Source organism: Gracilinanus agilis, chromosome 2 (assembly GCF_016433145.1).
Source record: "Gracilinanus agilis isolate LMUSP501 chromosome 2, AgileGrace, whole genome shotgun sequence".
NCBI lineage: Eukaryota > Metazoa > Chordata > Mammalia > Didelphimorphia > Didelphidae > Gracilinanus > Gracilinanus agilis.
Genome location: NC_058131.1, coordinates 476,809,708 through 476,825,876, shown reverse-complemented (window position 1 = coordinate 476,825,876; position 16,169 = coordinate 476,809,708). Strand labels below are relative to the sequence as shown.

The 16,169-nt window shown below is 36.5% G+C and overlaps 1 protein-coding gene across 4 annotated transcripts in view; it reads right to left on the bottom strand.

The window, feature by feature from the left end:
* The window catches only part of SIPA1L1 (signal induced proliferation associated 1 like 1), a 165,887-nt gene that overhangs the window by 24,050 nt on the left and 125,668 nt on the right, over positions 1 to 16,169 (bottom strand). For 2 of the 4 annotated variants that reach the window (XM_044664918.1, XM_044664919.1), the window contains exons 12-14: positions 14,317 to 14,379; positions 13,733 to 13,851; positions 10,534 to 10,976 (exon numbers count right to left, since the gene is read on the bottom strand). In XM_044664918.1, the coding sequence (XP_044520853.1) occupies positions 10,534 to 10,976; positions 13,733 to 13,851; positions 14,317 to 14,379 (625 nt within the window). The remainder of the gene's footprint in view (positions 1 to 10,533; positions 10,977 to 13,732; positions 13,852 to 14,316; positions 14,380 to 16,169) is intronic. The other 2 variants (XM_044664920.1, XM_044664921.1) reach the window with 1 other exon arrangement.

The following is a 16,169-nucleotide window of genomic DNA, read 5'->3' as shown; positions in this document are numbered from 1 at the left end:
GCCAAAGGAAAGGAAATGTTCAACTGTCAGTCTGTTTCTAAGGCAATTCTTTCGAGGTTTTATTGTATCGTATCCTATTCATTGTATTCATCAGATTAAGAATAATGTTGCATGGCCCCATAGAACATTTCAGGGGGCTGCATCTGGCCCTCGGGCGGTAGTTTGCCCATCACTGGAATAGGGAATTCCCAGGTGAGAAAACTCCCTCTACCAATGGAGTATGGCATGTTCTTTCAGATTAGCCTGGACACCAAGAGGTTAAGTAAACTGTCCTGTCACACAAGCTAGTATTCATTAAGGATGGGCCTTGAACCCAGGTCTTCCTTGTCCTCAAGGCCAATCTTTATCCACTATTTTTTTTTTTAAATAACCCTTACCTTCTGCCTTGGAGTCAATACTGTGTATTGACTCCAAGGCAGAAGAATGGTAAGGGTAGGCAATGGGGGCCAAGTGACTTGCCCAGGGTCACACAGCTGGGAAGTGTCTGAGGTCAGATTTGAACCTAGGACCTACTGTCTCTAGGCCTGGCTCTCAATCCACTGAGCTACCCAGCTGCTCCCTTTATCCACTATTTTTAATTGAAGTGAACAATAATATTAAGAAATAGGATTATGAACAAAAACCAAAACTCAATTTGCTAATATTTCTTTCTTCTTTATGTTAGTTTTATGTTGGGGCAGCTTGGTGGCAAATAAGATGGAATAATGGACTTGGAGTCAGGAAAACACGAATTCAAAATATGATTTTTGACCTGTTCTGGCAGTGTGACCCAGGGCAAGTCACTTAAGCTCTGATTGCTTCAGACTCCTCATCTGTAAAATGAGGATATCAATATAGAAATTACCATCCAGGGTTGTTGAAGATCAAATGAGGTAATTGTAGGCACCTAGAACAGTGCCTGACACACATAGAAAGCTTGATATAAATATTAGTTATCATCATTATTATTATTAACTTGTACCTTGCTTGGTATACTTTCTTATCTATAAACAATGAAACCCAAACATATCTTCATTACTTTCTTGAAATTAAAATATTAAAAAGGTGAAAACCTTAAACTCTGGTTACCACTACTCCCTGTTTATTAAGGTCTTTAGACATAGTCAGTTTTTCTTCCAGTTCCTCAACTGGGTGCTCTGTAAATGTGGCCTGATACAATTTAAGGACATTCATTTCCCTAAGCACTGGCCCCTGTGGAGGGCAGACAAGAGTGCCACAAGATAAGACTTCCAATTTCTACGAAATTCCACTAGAAATTATGTGAAATGGCAATTGTGTAGGTGGCTCTTTCTACTCTGTCTTATTTTGGGAAGACTAGTATGGTAGTGGGAGGGTTTGAGAGAGAAAATGACTTGGCAGTATGATGGCAATTTTATTGGAATTCATCTGCAATTAATTACTCAAGACAGGTTTTAAATCACTGTAGGAAAATTATGCAATAAGGTAGGCCTGTCATAAAAAGAGAATAGTCTGAGAAGAGTTAGAATAGTAAAAGAGATATTAACAGGAGGTTAGTTCTTCTTGAATACTTTTTCTGTAAAAAATGACAATATTGTTCAATTGGTTTTGAGTGTGACTGGTTTGGGATTCCTACTAAACTAGTCTGCATGACCTTAGAGTCTACTTAAAATGGCAAGGAATGTCTTTTGATGGTTTTAATATATATATAGTTTGGTGGCTCAGAGGACAGAGAGCCTGGAGATGGAAGGCACTGGGGTTAAATGTATCAGACATTTCCTTATGTTGTGATCTTACACAAGTCACTAAACCCTCATTGCCTACCCCTTACTGCTCTTCTGTCTTGGAACCAATGCTTAAGTTACCAATTCTAAGATAGAAGGTATGGGTTTAAAAAAAAAAAACAATTTGGCATCTTAGATGTTCAACAACACATTCTTACATCCTGTTCAACTATTAGAACACTGAAAACATTAAAAAACAACAAAAACTTAACTTTTTGTCAAGGATAACTCTGCTCTCATATTATAATAAATGATTGTTTACAAAAAAGGGACAGTGAAGAAATGAAAGGCTACTATATTAAAGTTTCTAATACCAGCATGACATCGGCTAATAGGGTAGTCCAGCACAACTGAGAGATGAGATCATTTGCTCCTGGGCACGCTCTGATGGGTTTGCCACACGAACAAATCTCAAAACATATGGGGAGCTGCTGTATGATCAACTCAGATTTGGAGTGGTCTTTAAAACAAAGCATTAAAAGCCAAACCACCAGGGCCTAGTAAACTGCTATAATGTCAAAACACTGATGGTAACAACCACCTTCTCTGGAAAATTTGACAGTCAATCACCATTTGGTATTGTTGCAGGGAGCACAACTTAATGGCTGATGCAGGAAAACACTTGGGAGTCATCTCCTGATTGGGCATGGGAGGGGTGAGTTTAAGATACACTGCACGTTATTATGATATTCTCAGAAGTGGGAGACTCATAGTTAGTCACCTAATAGCTGCACCAAAATCTAAAGAACAGGCTAAATGCTTGAGTAAAACAACTGACTTTAGGGTTTTATGTAATTCCTTATGATTGTACATACAAAAAAAATCCTCTAAGATGCTAATTAGATAATATTCCCAAAATGTTTAGCACAAATCAGCCTTTTTAACATACTTTTGTGGCTCAAACTGAGGGCCACACTTTAAGAGAGATTTGTAGAATGGTCAGAGTACAGTTACTGAAATTTTAAAATCAGAGAAGAAAAATATATCAAAAGGATTGAGATATGTAAGTTCCTTTTAGATCACAGATCAGGCACTTTCTTGTCTTTGTATCCCTAAGACCTTTCAAAGTAAATCAACAGAAGAGAGACTTAATAAATATTTACTGAATTGTTCTGTTGAGTTTGTATGGAGTTTGAAATGATTCCTTGAAAACAGTACAATACGTGGTAGTACACTAAGGAAAAAATAACACAAATGTAAATTGTGAGAAATCAGAGTAAAGCATAAAGCTTTAAGAACTAAGAACACTTTGTATAAATTGATATAGGTAAGAGTCTTACTGATTAAATACTGGAAAAGGATGTATGCAAAGAGATATGATAAAATAGTTTTCCCTAGAAGCCTTGGAAAAAAAAGTAAAGAAAAAAAATTGGGGGGGGGGGGGAAAGGAGCATGTTATGACATGGACAATTTAGGTATTTGGACAAAATGACTTCACTTTCTTAAAGATCAAACAAAAGGAAAATGTTTAAACTGTTACAGGTGTAATTCAATTTAGAAATGGAAGACTATTTCCAGATAAGTTATTAAATGTTGAAATTAATTACTAAAGAAGGTGTGGAATCTCATTTCTTAGGTTTGTTTTTTAAAAAAAATACTAGAATAAGTTCTTATCTTTATAGTATTTAAATTTGATACTACCTAATGAATTTAGTGATCTCTGGTCTCATTTTTCAGTTTCTTGACTCCATGACATTTATAGAATTGGTGCTTTCAGCAGTCAGCCATTCAGCTGGATTAACTGGACTTGAAAGAAATCAATGATTGACTTTTAGCTGAACGACTGAAACAACTGAGTTTAATTTTGCAGTTGAAGAGGATTCATTTTTCTTAATATCCATTTGCAATTTTAGTCAGAAAAATTCTGTTTTCTATTGTATTTTGTAGTTGGTTAGGCAACACTAATTAGAAGGTTCAATAAAACAATCACCTAACTCTGATAGGTTGAAGAGAAAGGAAGAACAGTAACTTTTTATCAGTACTATTATCTCATTTGAAACCAAAACAACCCTGAGATAAGTGCAATCTCCACTCTGCATTTGAGGAAACTAGAGGCTGGGGGCCAGATCATCTGTAGCTGTGATACAATTTAACATAAATAAAATTCTGGAAGTTTCTTGTGTATAAAAAAAGAGAGGCAAAAGTACCTTCTTTAAGTAGCATAGTTTTTATTTTAATATACTTGTCCAACTGTGAATTAAAAAAAAAAACTTTTGACTGCAAGCTTTTTAGGATTCTATATTCCTAAATACTTAAAAACCAGATATAAATTATAGATTCTTGGGGGCAGCTGGGTAGCTCAGTGGATTGAGAGCCAGACCTAGAGATGGGAGGTCCTTAGGTTCATATCTGGCCTCAGACACTTCCTAGCTGTGTGACCCTGGGGAAGTCACTTGACCCCCATTTGCCCACCCTTACCACTCCTCCACCAAGAAGCCAATACACAGAAGTTAAGGGTTTAAAAAAAAATAAAAAATAAATAAATTATAGATTCTTCTTTAAAAATAAAGAAAGGTAGTTCTCTGAAGTTTATAGAAAAAAAAGTTGGTACAGATGAAGATTCAAAGTTCTAAGAAGAAAGGTAGAACTTATTACTAGTTGGATATGTTCCTGAAAAAATTCACTGGGCAACCAAATCTACCGTAGATTATCTCTCTCCTTTTCTCAGTCGAATTCCTAGAAAAAGCTTTCTACACTTGATGCTCCCATTTCTCTTCTCATATTCGTCAACGCTTTGCAATCTTCCTTTCAACTTCTTTGAAGGAAATTGCTCTCTATGAAGTTACCAATGATCTCTTAATTATCAAACTTGAACACCTGAAATCTTTAATTTTTCATGACTTCCCTACATCTTGATTCTCTTATATGTCTCTTTTCCTTTTCAGGATTGTCATTATTCATGTCTAATGTCTTAAGTGTATATGAGTACTCTAAGACTCAGTCCTGGACCCTGTCCTCTACGTCAGGAATTCCTAACCTGGGTTCACTGAATGTGAGAATTTAAGAGGGCCATGAACTTAGATGAGAAAAAAGGCCTCTAAAACTTAGTATTTTTAAAATTATGAATGAAAAAAATATAATTCTTAGAAGGATCAACTATAGTCTTCACCAGACTGCCAAAGGGGTTCATGCCCTTCCTAATTGGTTTCTTTCCCGGAAGTCTCTCCCTACTTCATTCCATCTACCACATGGCTGCCAAAGTATTTTGCTTACAATATAGGTTTGATCATGTCACGTAACTCATCAATAAAATTTAACATTTTCCTATTATCTCTAGGATGAAATATAACTTCCTATGTTTGGCATTTAAAATCTTTCACAACCTGGTCCTAACCTACTTTTTTAGGCCTATTATATAATTCTTTCCTGGTCTTAACTGTTCCTCTCATAGGCATACAAAGAGAATTCCTGTCTCTATATCTACAGTGTCTGTTAGTCCATATTTGATAAACATAAGTTAACGTGAGGCATTTCTGTAGGCAAAGAACAGGGTTGTATATGAAACTACAAATTTCTATCATAAACAACTTTTTAAAGAAAGTCATTATCACAAATTCAGTAGGGTTAATTTTAAAGCTATCCTGTTTCTCTGTGAATTCCTCTAAGCCTTTTTCTGTTGTTTTAAAAAATGTTTCATTGATTCTTTTCTCTCTTTTTTGAGATCACTATTACTAGCCTGTCTTTCACAAGACCTATTTCCCTCCAAGCCCCCATTACTGTGCCACTTAGGCTGCCTTTATTCCCTCAGGTACCAGTGCCTCTTTGCTCTCTCCCTCACCACCCAACCTTCATATATCTATTTTGCATATACCTGTATATGTATATATTGCCTGCTTTGGCTGACTGATTGCAAGCTCCTTAAAGGCAAGGATTGTTTTATATTTGTCTCTGTATCCCTAGTACCTAACATCTAGTAGATACTTAATAAATAAATACTTTTTGATTGATACAGCAAACATACTTTAAACTGAAGATGTATTTGTATTCATATTACCAATATTGCTCACCAGTAGTAACTGGAAGGGCAGGCTACTGGTCTTTGTAACAAAAGGAGAAAATCTACCCTGCTTCCCCATATACACACTCCACTCCTTCAAGTGTGAACAGGAAATTTAACAGATAAATCAGAAAAGATAGTAAGTATGAAAATGATCGTGCACTGATAATTCGAGTGTTTTTCCATGGAATTTGTTTTATATCCATTATTAGCCAACCTCTCATGTTGAGAGGTAGTATTAGCCTTCTAACAATAAACTTTGGTCCAATAGTGAAGACCAGCTAGAAATACACACACACACACATATGTATGCATAATAATCTTATACTATTGCAGACACATATAGTCAATGATCTCTTGAATAAAACAGGACACAATGAGATACTATCAAGGTCAGGAAGAGTGGTGGGAGTATTGCCTATGGAATTAGGAATTCAGGATAGTCAAGAAGGTTATAAAGAGAATGCTTAGGATCAGCACTCTATGATATACTCTTATAATGGCAGCACCTTCCCTGCTCCAGCCCCAACCACTAAAAGCTCTCTCCAAAAACAAGGGGTTAAATTGACTAGAAGGTAAAAGGACATATTAGCAGGGTATACCGAAACCTAAGGAGACAATAGAAAAAAAAAAATGGAGAAAGATTGCAACTAGTTTCTGAATGCTTTTTCTAGGGAATTCTTCTTGGCTAAGTGACAGGAAGGGCAAGCCAGAGGTTATAATATTTGAATCATTACAATTCAGTGCCCAATAGTGGTGGGCAGGGGTAGTGAGAGAACTGGAGCATTCTTCCTGGCTTGCACCCATGTCTGGCCTTTGCCCTGTTCAGTAGGACAAGGGTTATTTAATGTTTATGAAGAGATCCTTTTGTCAACATAAAAAAGCAGCTCACTGCAGGCAGGGCCAGAATGACACACTGCTAAAGGACAGAGCCACCTTAAAAAACCAGTCTCTTACTCTGACCACTAATCATCATTTTGAAGCACTGCTGTTCAGTCATTTCAGCCATATCCAACTCTTTATAATCCCTTTTTGAGGCTTTATTTTGGGCAAAGATATTGGAATGGTTTGCCATGTCTTTCCCCAATTTGTTTTACATCTGAGGAAACTGAGGCAAATAGGGTCAAGTGCCTTGCCCAGAGTCACAAAGCTACTAACTGTCTAAGGTGAGATTTGAAATCTGGAAGAAGAGTCTTACTGACTTCATTCAGGCCCAGGATTCTAAACTATGCTACTTAGCTGAACTAATATTAAAATCCAAAAGAAATCCAAAAGTGAGACAGCCAATAGAGCCAATAAAGTTGACCAATAAAATTTGATATTAGATTTCTACATTTTACTAAAAATGATTTTTAAAAAAGAAAAAAAAAAAACCCCAAACGCCCACAAATAACATGACTTTTATCTAGCTAAAAGTTTACAAGAATTAATAGGCTGACTTAAAAAAATAATTCTGGGAAGTTATTAGTGCTTATAGTTTCTCTTAGTGACACTCAAGAAATAATAAATTCTATGTAATTACCAACCTACTTTAATGCAGTTCTCATGGGATGCCATAAGAAACCTGCAGTATCATCAATAGGGATAGTGGAAAGGAACAGAGCCCAGCCAGAAATACTGCAGCAGAATTTAATCACTATAATTTACTTTTTGTCACCGATTCCCAGGTACAAGCTCTTTCACGCACTGTCAAGTGATCTCCACATTAATTATTGTTCCTGTCTTCTGAGGACACAAACACTCTAATTTGCAGTGATTTTAGCTCTTCCTGCAATGTTCATTTGGTTACCAAGTTCTTTTCTTCTAGCAGAGAATAGCTGTTAAATCTCTCCTTCTACAGATCTTTTTCCTAATACCAACCCACCCAAACCACAAAGCATTCACGTTATCAAAGTTCTAAAACTAATGTTATTCAACACATCATTTTGGGAGTCCAGGGAAGGGAGTAGGCTTTGCTGTTGCCATCCCCAAAAATCTATGCCCTAAAGATTCATATAATCCTTGTTATTCAAAACATTTTAATGCACAAAAAGTTATTTCAAATTTAAAAAATTTAATTGTCTCTGTGTAGTTTATATTAAACAGAATGTCAGATAATACCTTCAGTAAATTCAGAACCATCCAGGCAGCCAATCAATATAAAAGTCAAGATATATTTTTGCTTTTTAAAAACTCCTTACCAGATTCTGCCTTAGACTCAGTTCTAAGAGAAGAGCAGCAAGGGCTAGGCAATCGGGGTTACGTGACTTCCCACATGACCACATGACTAGAAAGTGTCTCAGGCCAGATTTGAACTCTGGTCCTCCTGACTTCAGGCCAGGCACTCTATCCAAGGGGCTACATAGCTGGCACTAAGGGCATGTGTTTTCAGTGGCTCTTTTCTGGAGTGGCTATATAATTCAATCTACACTAGTCAGTCTAACACTGATGTTTTGTTTTAGGTACAAAGGTCTAAATGTATTCAGTCCCATCCTATACTGTTTTCATTTGAAGCTTAGCTTATGAGACTGGCCCTTCCCAGTACAGAATTTTCTATCAGTGTAGATGAGCACCTGCTTGTTCCCATTGTCTGGGACAATGAGAGGTTAAGTGACTTGCCAGGATCACAAGCTCATGTGTGTCAAGAGATAAGATATGAAACCTGCTCTTCTGGGCTTCAAGGGAAATTCATTATCCACTTTGCTATTCTGTCTCTCACTCTAGGTTTAGGGAAGGAACTTATCCCATATTATGGCATTTAAGTTGGGGAAAAGTACTAAAAATTTGGAACAGAGCCCTATCTCCAAAATATATGCAATTCTTGAAAAAAAGTAAAGTGCTTTGAGACAAAGAATTTAAAGGAAAACCAAAGAAATAAAGGATGGGAATAACCATTTAAAATTACCCTCATTTGTAAATATATTCTGTGACAATCAGACAATTAGAATCAGTATGAAGGCTGGGAATGACAAACTGATGGTCAAGTTGTGAAGCTTCTAGTTAGTCATTTTTCCCCCGAGGGTAGCATATCTATCCTTCTAAGAGATCTGGACACCTTTAGAATGCCCCCATAGACCTTTACCAGCTTCCTGGGAAGGAGAATATCTGGTTTCTACTGTGCCTCTGACATTTACTGCCTGAGCCTCAGATTTCCTCATTTGTAAAAGGAATGGGTGGCCTTGGAAGTCCTTCTTAGCTCCAGCTCCACAACCTATCATCCCATCATTCCTAGGGTACCTTCCATGTTGAAATTTATGATTCTGCTGAGCAGATAGAGAAAGCGAGGACTTCTCTACATATTGAAATGAAAAGCAAATCATTTATCTTACCTGGTGAGTCTAGTAAACTAATGAAGGACAGGCATGGATAGATAGCTTTGCACCCAATATTAGAACATGACTAAGACTTACTCAGGAAGCTCTTTCATTTCGTGAGGATAAAGGATGACATGAGAGGTGATAAAAAGACTTGACTGTAGGATGAAAAATAAAGGGAGTCTCCCCTGCTTCTCTGAAGAAGTAGGGAACCACTGGTATGTAAAAATGCATGTCAGTTTTTTGATAAATTAGTTTTAGAGATTTCTTTTCCTTTCTTCTTCTTTGTTATAAGGGAGGGTTCTCTGGAGGTGGATGAAGAGGGAAATGTATCTATCAAGTGGGAAATGAAGGTGATGGGAAACAAAAATGATCAATAAAATTTATTTTTTTAAAAGAAAGTGAAGAGTGGAAACGAGAAACCAGTCCATAGATAAAACAGTTCTACAAAAGGACTAATAGAAGGGATAACTTACAATAAAGTCTTATCATCGATTTCTGGTTGAAAATCAAGGGAGAAAATGAAAAGAAAAATGGTACTTATTTTGCTCAGCTGAACATTATCCAATTTTATAAGGGAATGAAGACTTTTTAGTAAGAGAAATGTGTGTACGGACATATATACTGGGTTGTTTTGTGGTGTTTTTGTTTATTCATTTTTTGGGGGTGTGGGGGTGTGTTTCCTGGATCTGTGATTCTGTTAGTGTGGGGAACCCTCAGGGATGAAATGCCTGCCTCTTCTGAAATATATAGCCTTAAAAAGTTGCTTGGAGGCACTGAGAGGGTGTGAGGGGAGACCTGAATTCAAGTTTTTCAGACTGAGGCTATCTCTATCTACTACATTGTGCTGCCTCTTATGTATGTAGGTAAACACATGCACAGAACACATAAACACTCCCTCTAAAATGCTTAATCAAATTTGTTGGATACCTCCTCCATACTTGTGAGATAAGATTTTAAAAATAAAACCAAACTAGCATAAAAGCATTTTGTGATATTTGTTGTTCTGTGTAACATATATAAGTAATAATATATAACAAAACAAATAGCATCATCCCTTCCCTTTAAAACTTTGTGGTTTTTTTGCTTTAAGAATTTCTATGTCCTACTTTGCACTATTATTAAATGATAGGCAAAATTATTGCCTTTTCTCTGTTTCTTTAAAAGTGCCCAATAGCTTTTAAATAATGAGCACATCAGGGGAAAAAATAAATACAATTTAAATGCAACTTTTAAAATAGAAAAAAAATGTAAGAATCCTGCAGTGTTAAAATTTATTATGGTTATAGTACTACCTGTCAAGTATTTCATGATCCACAAGGCATTTAATGCATAATAATATTCTCTACTACATTAAGTGTTCTTCCTTAGTACTTTGCTGAGCTGAATAAAGGAGGTAGTTTCCTTCAACTTTTCTGAGTATTTGGTAGACTATGAGATGGAAAAAAGAGATGCTACATGTAAGACTGGGAATGAAGTGGTATCTGGAGAAGACTGTTACCTTGTGTGAGATGCAGCATCGTTAATGCTAAAAGTACTGTTCTCTCTTGTTAAAGGATTAGAGGTGGGCTGGCTCTTGCTATGGATATCCAGGCTCAGTGAAGATTCTGTCTTCCGGTCCACGCCATGACTCTCTTTTTCTAAGGTCCTATCTGCCATGGAGACCACTTCGCTGGAGCTGTGCCACAGAGGGGCCACCTTTTCTTTTCCAGGTCCTGAGCGTGGGGATGAAGTAGCAGCCCCCAGAGATGCTGTGCTCCCGTGGCTGGGGCCGTAGGAGGTGGTATCGATGCCACTATCTGCAGAGGTTCCTTGAAGATAGTTGTAGCTATTGAGCTCAGACTCTGTGCGATCTCCATCATACCACTTCTCATCACTGTGAGCACTGGATGCATTGCTGGACAGAGTATTGCTACTGGAGTGGCTGGAGTAATGACTATCAGACTGAAAAGATAAAGTTAGGCTTTTACTTCGTGTCAACAGGAAAATATATACATAAAGGAACAAAGTACTATCAGAAGTCTGTTTTATGAGTTCTTTATGGATATGGATCAAGGCAAAATAGTTCTTACGCTGGCAAATCAAAGCAGGACAGACTTGTATCTTAAAAGATCTCTCCAAAGCTAGCCTATTTAAAAGTACACATGACAAAATATGGTGTGTGTATTTTAAAGAACATTTTCCATTACTTCTTAGAGTTCACATGAAAAGAAAGTGTGTCTTTAAAAAGTCTTTAAGCATCTCATTTAATCTTAAAAATAGAAAGGGGAAGTCATTTCTAAAAGACTTGTCATTTGGAAGAATTCATTATTCCAGAAGGCCTGATTACTCACAGTAACCTAAAGAACAGAACAAATGTTAAGACTGACTCTCAAATAAATTTTACTTTCCTTCCCCATATTTAGAAAGCACTGTCCTAGAAGTGACACCTTTCTAGATGATTTTTACTCAGAGGTGATATTTACATAGAAGCATGTCTTAGAAATGGTTCTGTTGGGGCAGCTGGGTAGCTCAGTGGATTGAGAGTCAGGCCTAGAAACAGGAGGTCCTAGGTTCAAATCTGGCCTCAGACACTTCCCAGCTGTGTGACCCTGGGCAAGTCACTTGACCCCCATTGCCCACCTTTACCACTCTTCCACCTAAGAGCCAAAATACACAGAAGTTAAGGGCTTAAAAAAAAAAAATCGGAAAAAAATTTTAAAAAATGGTTATGTTATTTAAAACGGGCATTTTTTGGAGTCCATAGAAAATTAGTTAATTCATTAGGTAGCAAAATGGAGAAAGAAGAAATGAGATTCAAAACACACATGCAATTAAAATATTTTTTCAACTATGATAGGTTTTTGTTGGAGATGAAAAGTGGGCTGAGAGAAGGAAATGCACATACATAATATTTGTTTAAGAAGACACAATATACTCTTCACTTGCCTGATGTCATGGGGGAAGACATTTTAATTTTGTTTAAATATTTTCATTAAAGGATAGGCCTATTTTCTGGGGAGAACTGGTACTGATTTAAATCATCAGAAAGTTTGGTTTCATTGGTTAATACATAGTTTTCCTTCAGGGAGATGTGTTTTTATGAAAGGAAGAGAAATTAATTCAGATTAAGGTGTAAATAACTGGTAGTTGCTTATCATTTCAACATAGTTGAGACTGTAAAAAGATGAAAAGCCTTTGGTGAAAATTCAACACCAAGAGATGAGGAAGAATATTTTAGACAGAGGACCTCTTCCATAGTAGTTGAGACTATATGAGTATGTACTGCCTACTTTTGCCTCAATTGTTACTTTAGCACTATGAGTGGAGCAGCATTTCTTTATAGTCCATTTTTGTTTATTTCTCAAATACTGAATGGAGCTGTACTCTCATTGTTTCTGAAGTTCTCTTCAGGAATGGAGATCCTTACTTATCCATGCCTACCCATCCTATGTGACTCCTCAAAATTCAACATAGGGGATCTAAAAAAAATCTTTCAAAGAATTGACCAAATTTATTACTGTTAATCCTCAATTATACATGGTAACAAAGAATAGTAGGAGCTTTATAAGAGATTATTGAGTTGAAATTAACCATAGGCCTGGGGAATAAGAGTGGCATGGATGAATATGAAGAACAAATAATAATAATTTTTAAAATATGCATTTAAAGTATGCTATGTGCTGCTTATCCCATTGAAAAGCTATATATCTATCACTCCAGAACAAACCTAGATAAACAGAAATAAACCTACCCCCATATCAGCCACAAGTGATAGGCTTTTTGCTCATAAAAATATTTAGTCTACTTAATAAGTTGTGCAGGAACTGGCAAAGATCTTTGAAATATTGCATTTTAATTATAAGTATAATTTTCTTAATTTGATGCATCTTTTTCATATTCCCTAACATCCTGGAGGAAAACAGGGAACTCACAAATAGAAAAGTTAGTATAGAACTTGGGTGGGGGGCAGTTAAAGAAGTAATCTGATCCAAATCTGTCATTTTTTAAAGATAGAACTAAGTGATTTGCCTAGAATCATACAGATGAAGCTGGCATTTGAATACAGACTCCAAATTCAGGGTTCTTTCCACTGTACAAAGTTCACAAATTGGCCTTGAAAAGACTTCTTGGATAGAGTTCACATTCAGAAAATAGAGAAGTGACTATCTTACTTCAGGAACTATTCAAAATACTTTGTACTTTCTGGGTATTTCGCAAATGGTAATGACTAACAATGTGGGCTGAGTTCCCATTAAAATATAAAAAATTATCTTGTTCTGGGACCCACAGGAGTGGAAATATAACTGGAATTTTTTTTTAAATAGTAGGCTTTGCAAATCTTGTAAACTAAAACTTGAGGAATGAACAGCTTTCAATATATGAATTCATAGTGAGTACTTAACTGTAGAGAAATCAAAATTCTCACAGATCTTTTGCTTATCTCTAAATGCCAGAGCCTAAACCACCTATCTGACTGGCTGGGATATGTTTACATGAATACATTAACTGTTAAGACTTCTCAGAGGCCTTAGAATATGGAAATGGTAACAGAGGTTTGTTTTGATGCCTCTTTTGCATTCCAACAAAGAAATCTTGTTTTGAGCTGATTCTGTAATCTCTTCTCTAAAAGGTACTGAGTCTTTTGAGTTACATAAAGATATCTCTGGCCCAGAAGCAAAACATTTCAAGGACTTCAGATGTTTCTAAAGTTAACTTACATGCCCTTGTTTGTTTGGTGACAAATGAACAACTGGATCCTGTCGCATTAATCTCCCACTAGGGCTCTCTCTGAAGGATGGCAATACCTTTGATACAGCTGGGAGGTGGCATGTTGGCTCTGGAATATAACACAGGACATTAGGGTACAAGTGCAAGATAAAAGGCAAGAACATGGGTAACAAATGGAAGATGGCTTGGCATTGCATCTCTCAGTTCACTGATCAGCAAACTTGGAACTTCAGCAATAAAGCTTACTGAGAGTTGACATGATAGACAGCATGTCAAAAACGGAGTGGTTGATGGATAAAGCTTGCAGCTGGTGACAGTGTGTCACATTGGACACAGTAGCATAGCCAAGTACCACCAAACCAAAAAAGAAAAAAAAAAGAAAGAAAAAAAAAAAGGCCATGAGCAACAGGGCAAAGTTTATTAACCACTTTTAGTTTGGGGAAAATTTAGAACATATGGGTTGGACTTATGAAATCAATTGTGAAATTTGGCTAACCTAGCTCAAACTACATTACCTGGACAGGCATGGATGCAGTTACATATTACTTACCATGGTACTTTGGAAATATTTTACCTGTATATTCATGCTGCTCGAGGACAAAAGAATTGAAATCCTGAGGTCCTCTATAACTGTAAGCTAGGCACAACAGAAAAGACACATAGCAACTAGTTTACTTCAAACATTTGCTTCCTTTTGAACTCCAAGTTGGCATTAAAGTGGGGTTCCAAAGGTGAAAGATGAATTGTTTATCAGTATCCTCTTTAAAAGAATATTGCCTAAAATGTTACAAATAAAACAGAACTTTCCCTGAAGGATTAAGGCATTTTGCAGTCTACTCTCTCTACTCTTCTTAACCATTTCTAAAAGACAGTTGGCCTTAAAACCACGACCCAAAATGACGCTACCCTGTGGACTGTTCCAGCCTAGCAAGAGTGATCGCCCTCTTTCTGCTATTAAGGCTGGCAAGAGGAGTTTATGGTCCTGATTTCTTTCTTAGTAGCATAAAAATTCACATACAGAGAAAAGTGAGACAGATGGGAAAACTTCCTAGATATTAGTTAAACATAGGTTGTTAGGGAATGTTGTCCTTGCAAAATTGGGCTCATAACTGACTATAGTTATGCCTAAGTACAGATGAGAGAAACATACACTTTATTATGGAGCTATTACTTCTGAACCTTCCCTGTTATTACTTCTACCATTCAACTCCCTAGGTTACCTTTGGGTATAACAAGTGACTGCTTGTATGCCATGACAAAATAGCTCTTAGAGATCTCAACTACTTTCTATTAATTTGCAAGCCCAAAGAAAATCTTAACTATTGAAAAGAAGAGAGGATGTCACTTGTATATATACTCTCAGACTGCAATGACAAATACTTCTTATAAACACAAGGATAGAATTCTAAAAAATGTAGGGGAATGCAGTTTATGAAAGAAAGAAACAGATTATTAAATGCTTCGTTAGGATTAACTTTAAGACCTGAAATGTTAAATAAAGCTATGACTTTGAATTAAAAGGGACATTCAGGAAGAAAAGACCAAATCTAAGATTCAGTGAAAGAATAAATTAAGTTCATGAAGAAACTCATCATGATCCTTCTTAGCTTCAAGACACATGTTCTATCTCACATCCCCCCATCCCACTTTCCCTTGACTTTGTATATGTAGGAACTATGCTTCTGTGGCACAAAAGAATCTGGTTTGAAGGGGAACTCTGCTCAAAGCCTGAATGAATATACCCCCCAGAAGCTGCAAAAATAATGCTGAACAAGGGATCAACTTTAAATGTGTGGTTGCCATCACAACAGTATCAAAACATATGTGATTAAACTCAGTCTGTCAAAATGAGAACTGCAGATCTGTATAATCTAAGATTTTTTTCATATTAAAAAGGGTTAGAATTGGGGTAAGGGAGAGAGAGGAGAACAACAGATGGCTTCAATAACAAGGCATGGCACACTGAGTTTCTGCAGTTACTGGAATAAAGCATATCTTCAGAACCTGAGAATTGCATTTCACTTCATAAACTGCTGTCTTGGTGAAATATTCCCCCACTCCCACCATGATGTCATCCTCTAATATCTGTTAATACAATTATGTGAGGACAATAATCAAATGTAGAATAGTAACAAGAGCCGCTTTTTGACGGATAAGAAAACTGAGTCTTTGGCTTATAAAGTTAAGCTTTCTTTGGTCCTAAAATTTCTTTGTATCACATTGCAATATTGATGGTGATTCTGCTGATGGAGATGGGAAAGGGAAATCTAGTAGCCCAAATCCATGCCAGTTCTGTTGAAACAACTTCACAGAAACAATGCTGGGATAAAAAAAAATAATAATAATAAAATAAAATTGTATCACAATCTTACCAGTACTAACTTAAGTCACTGTGAAATAACTACAATGTAGAGAAGGGAAGGAACT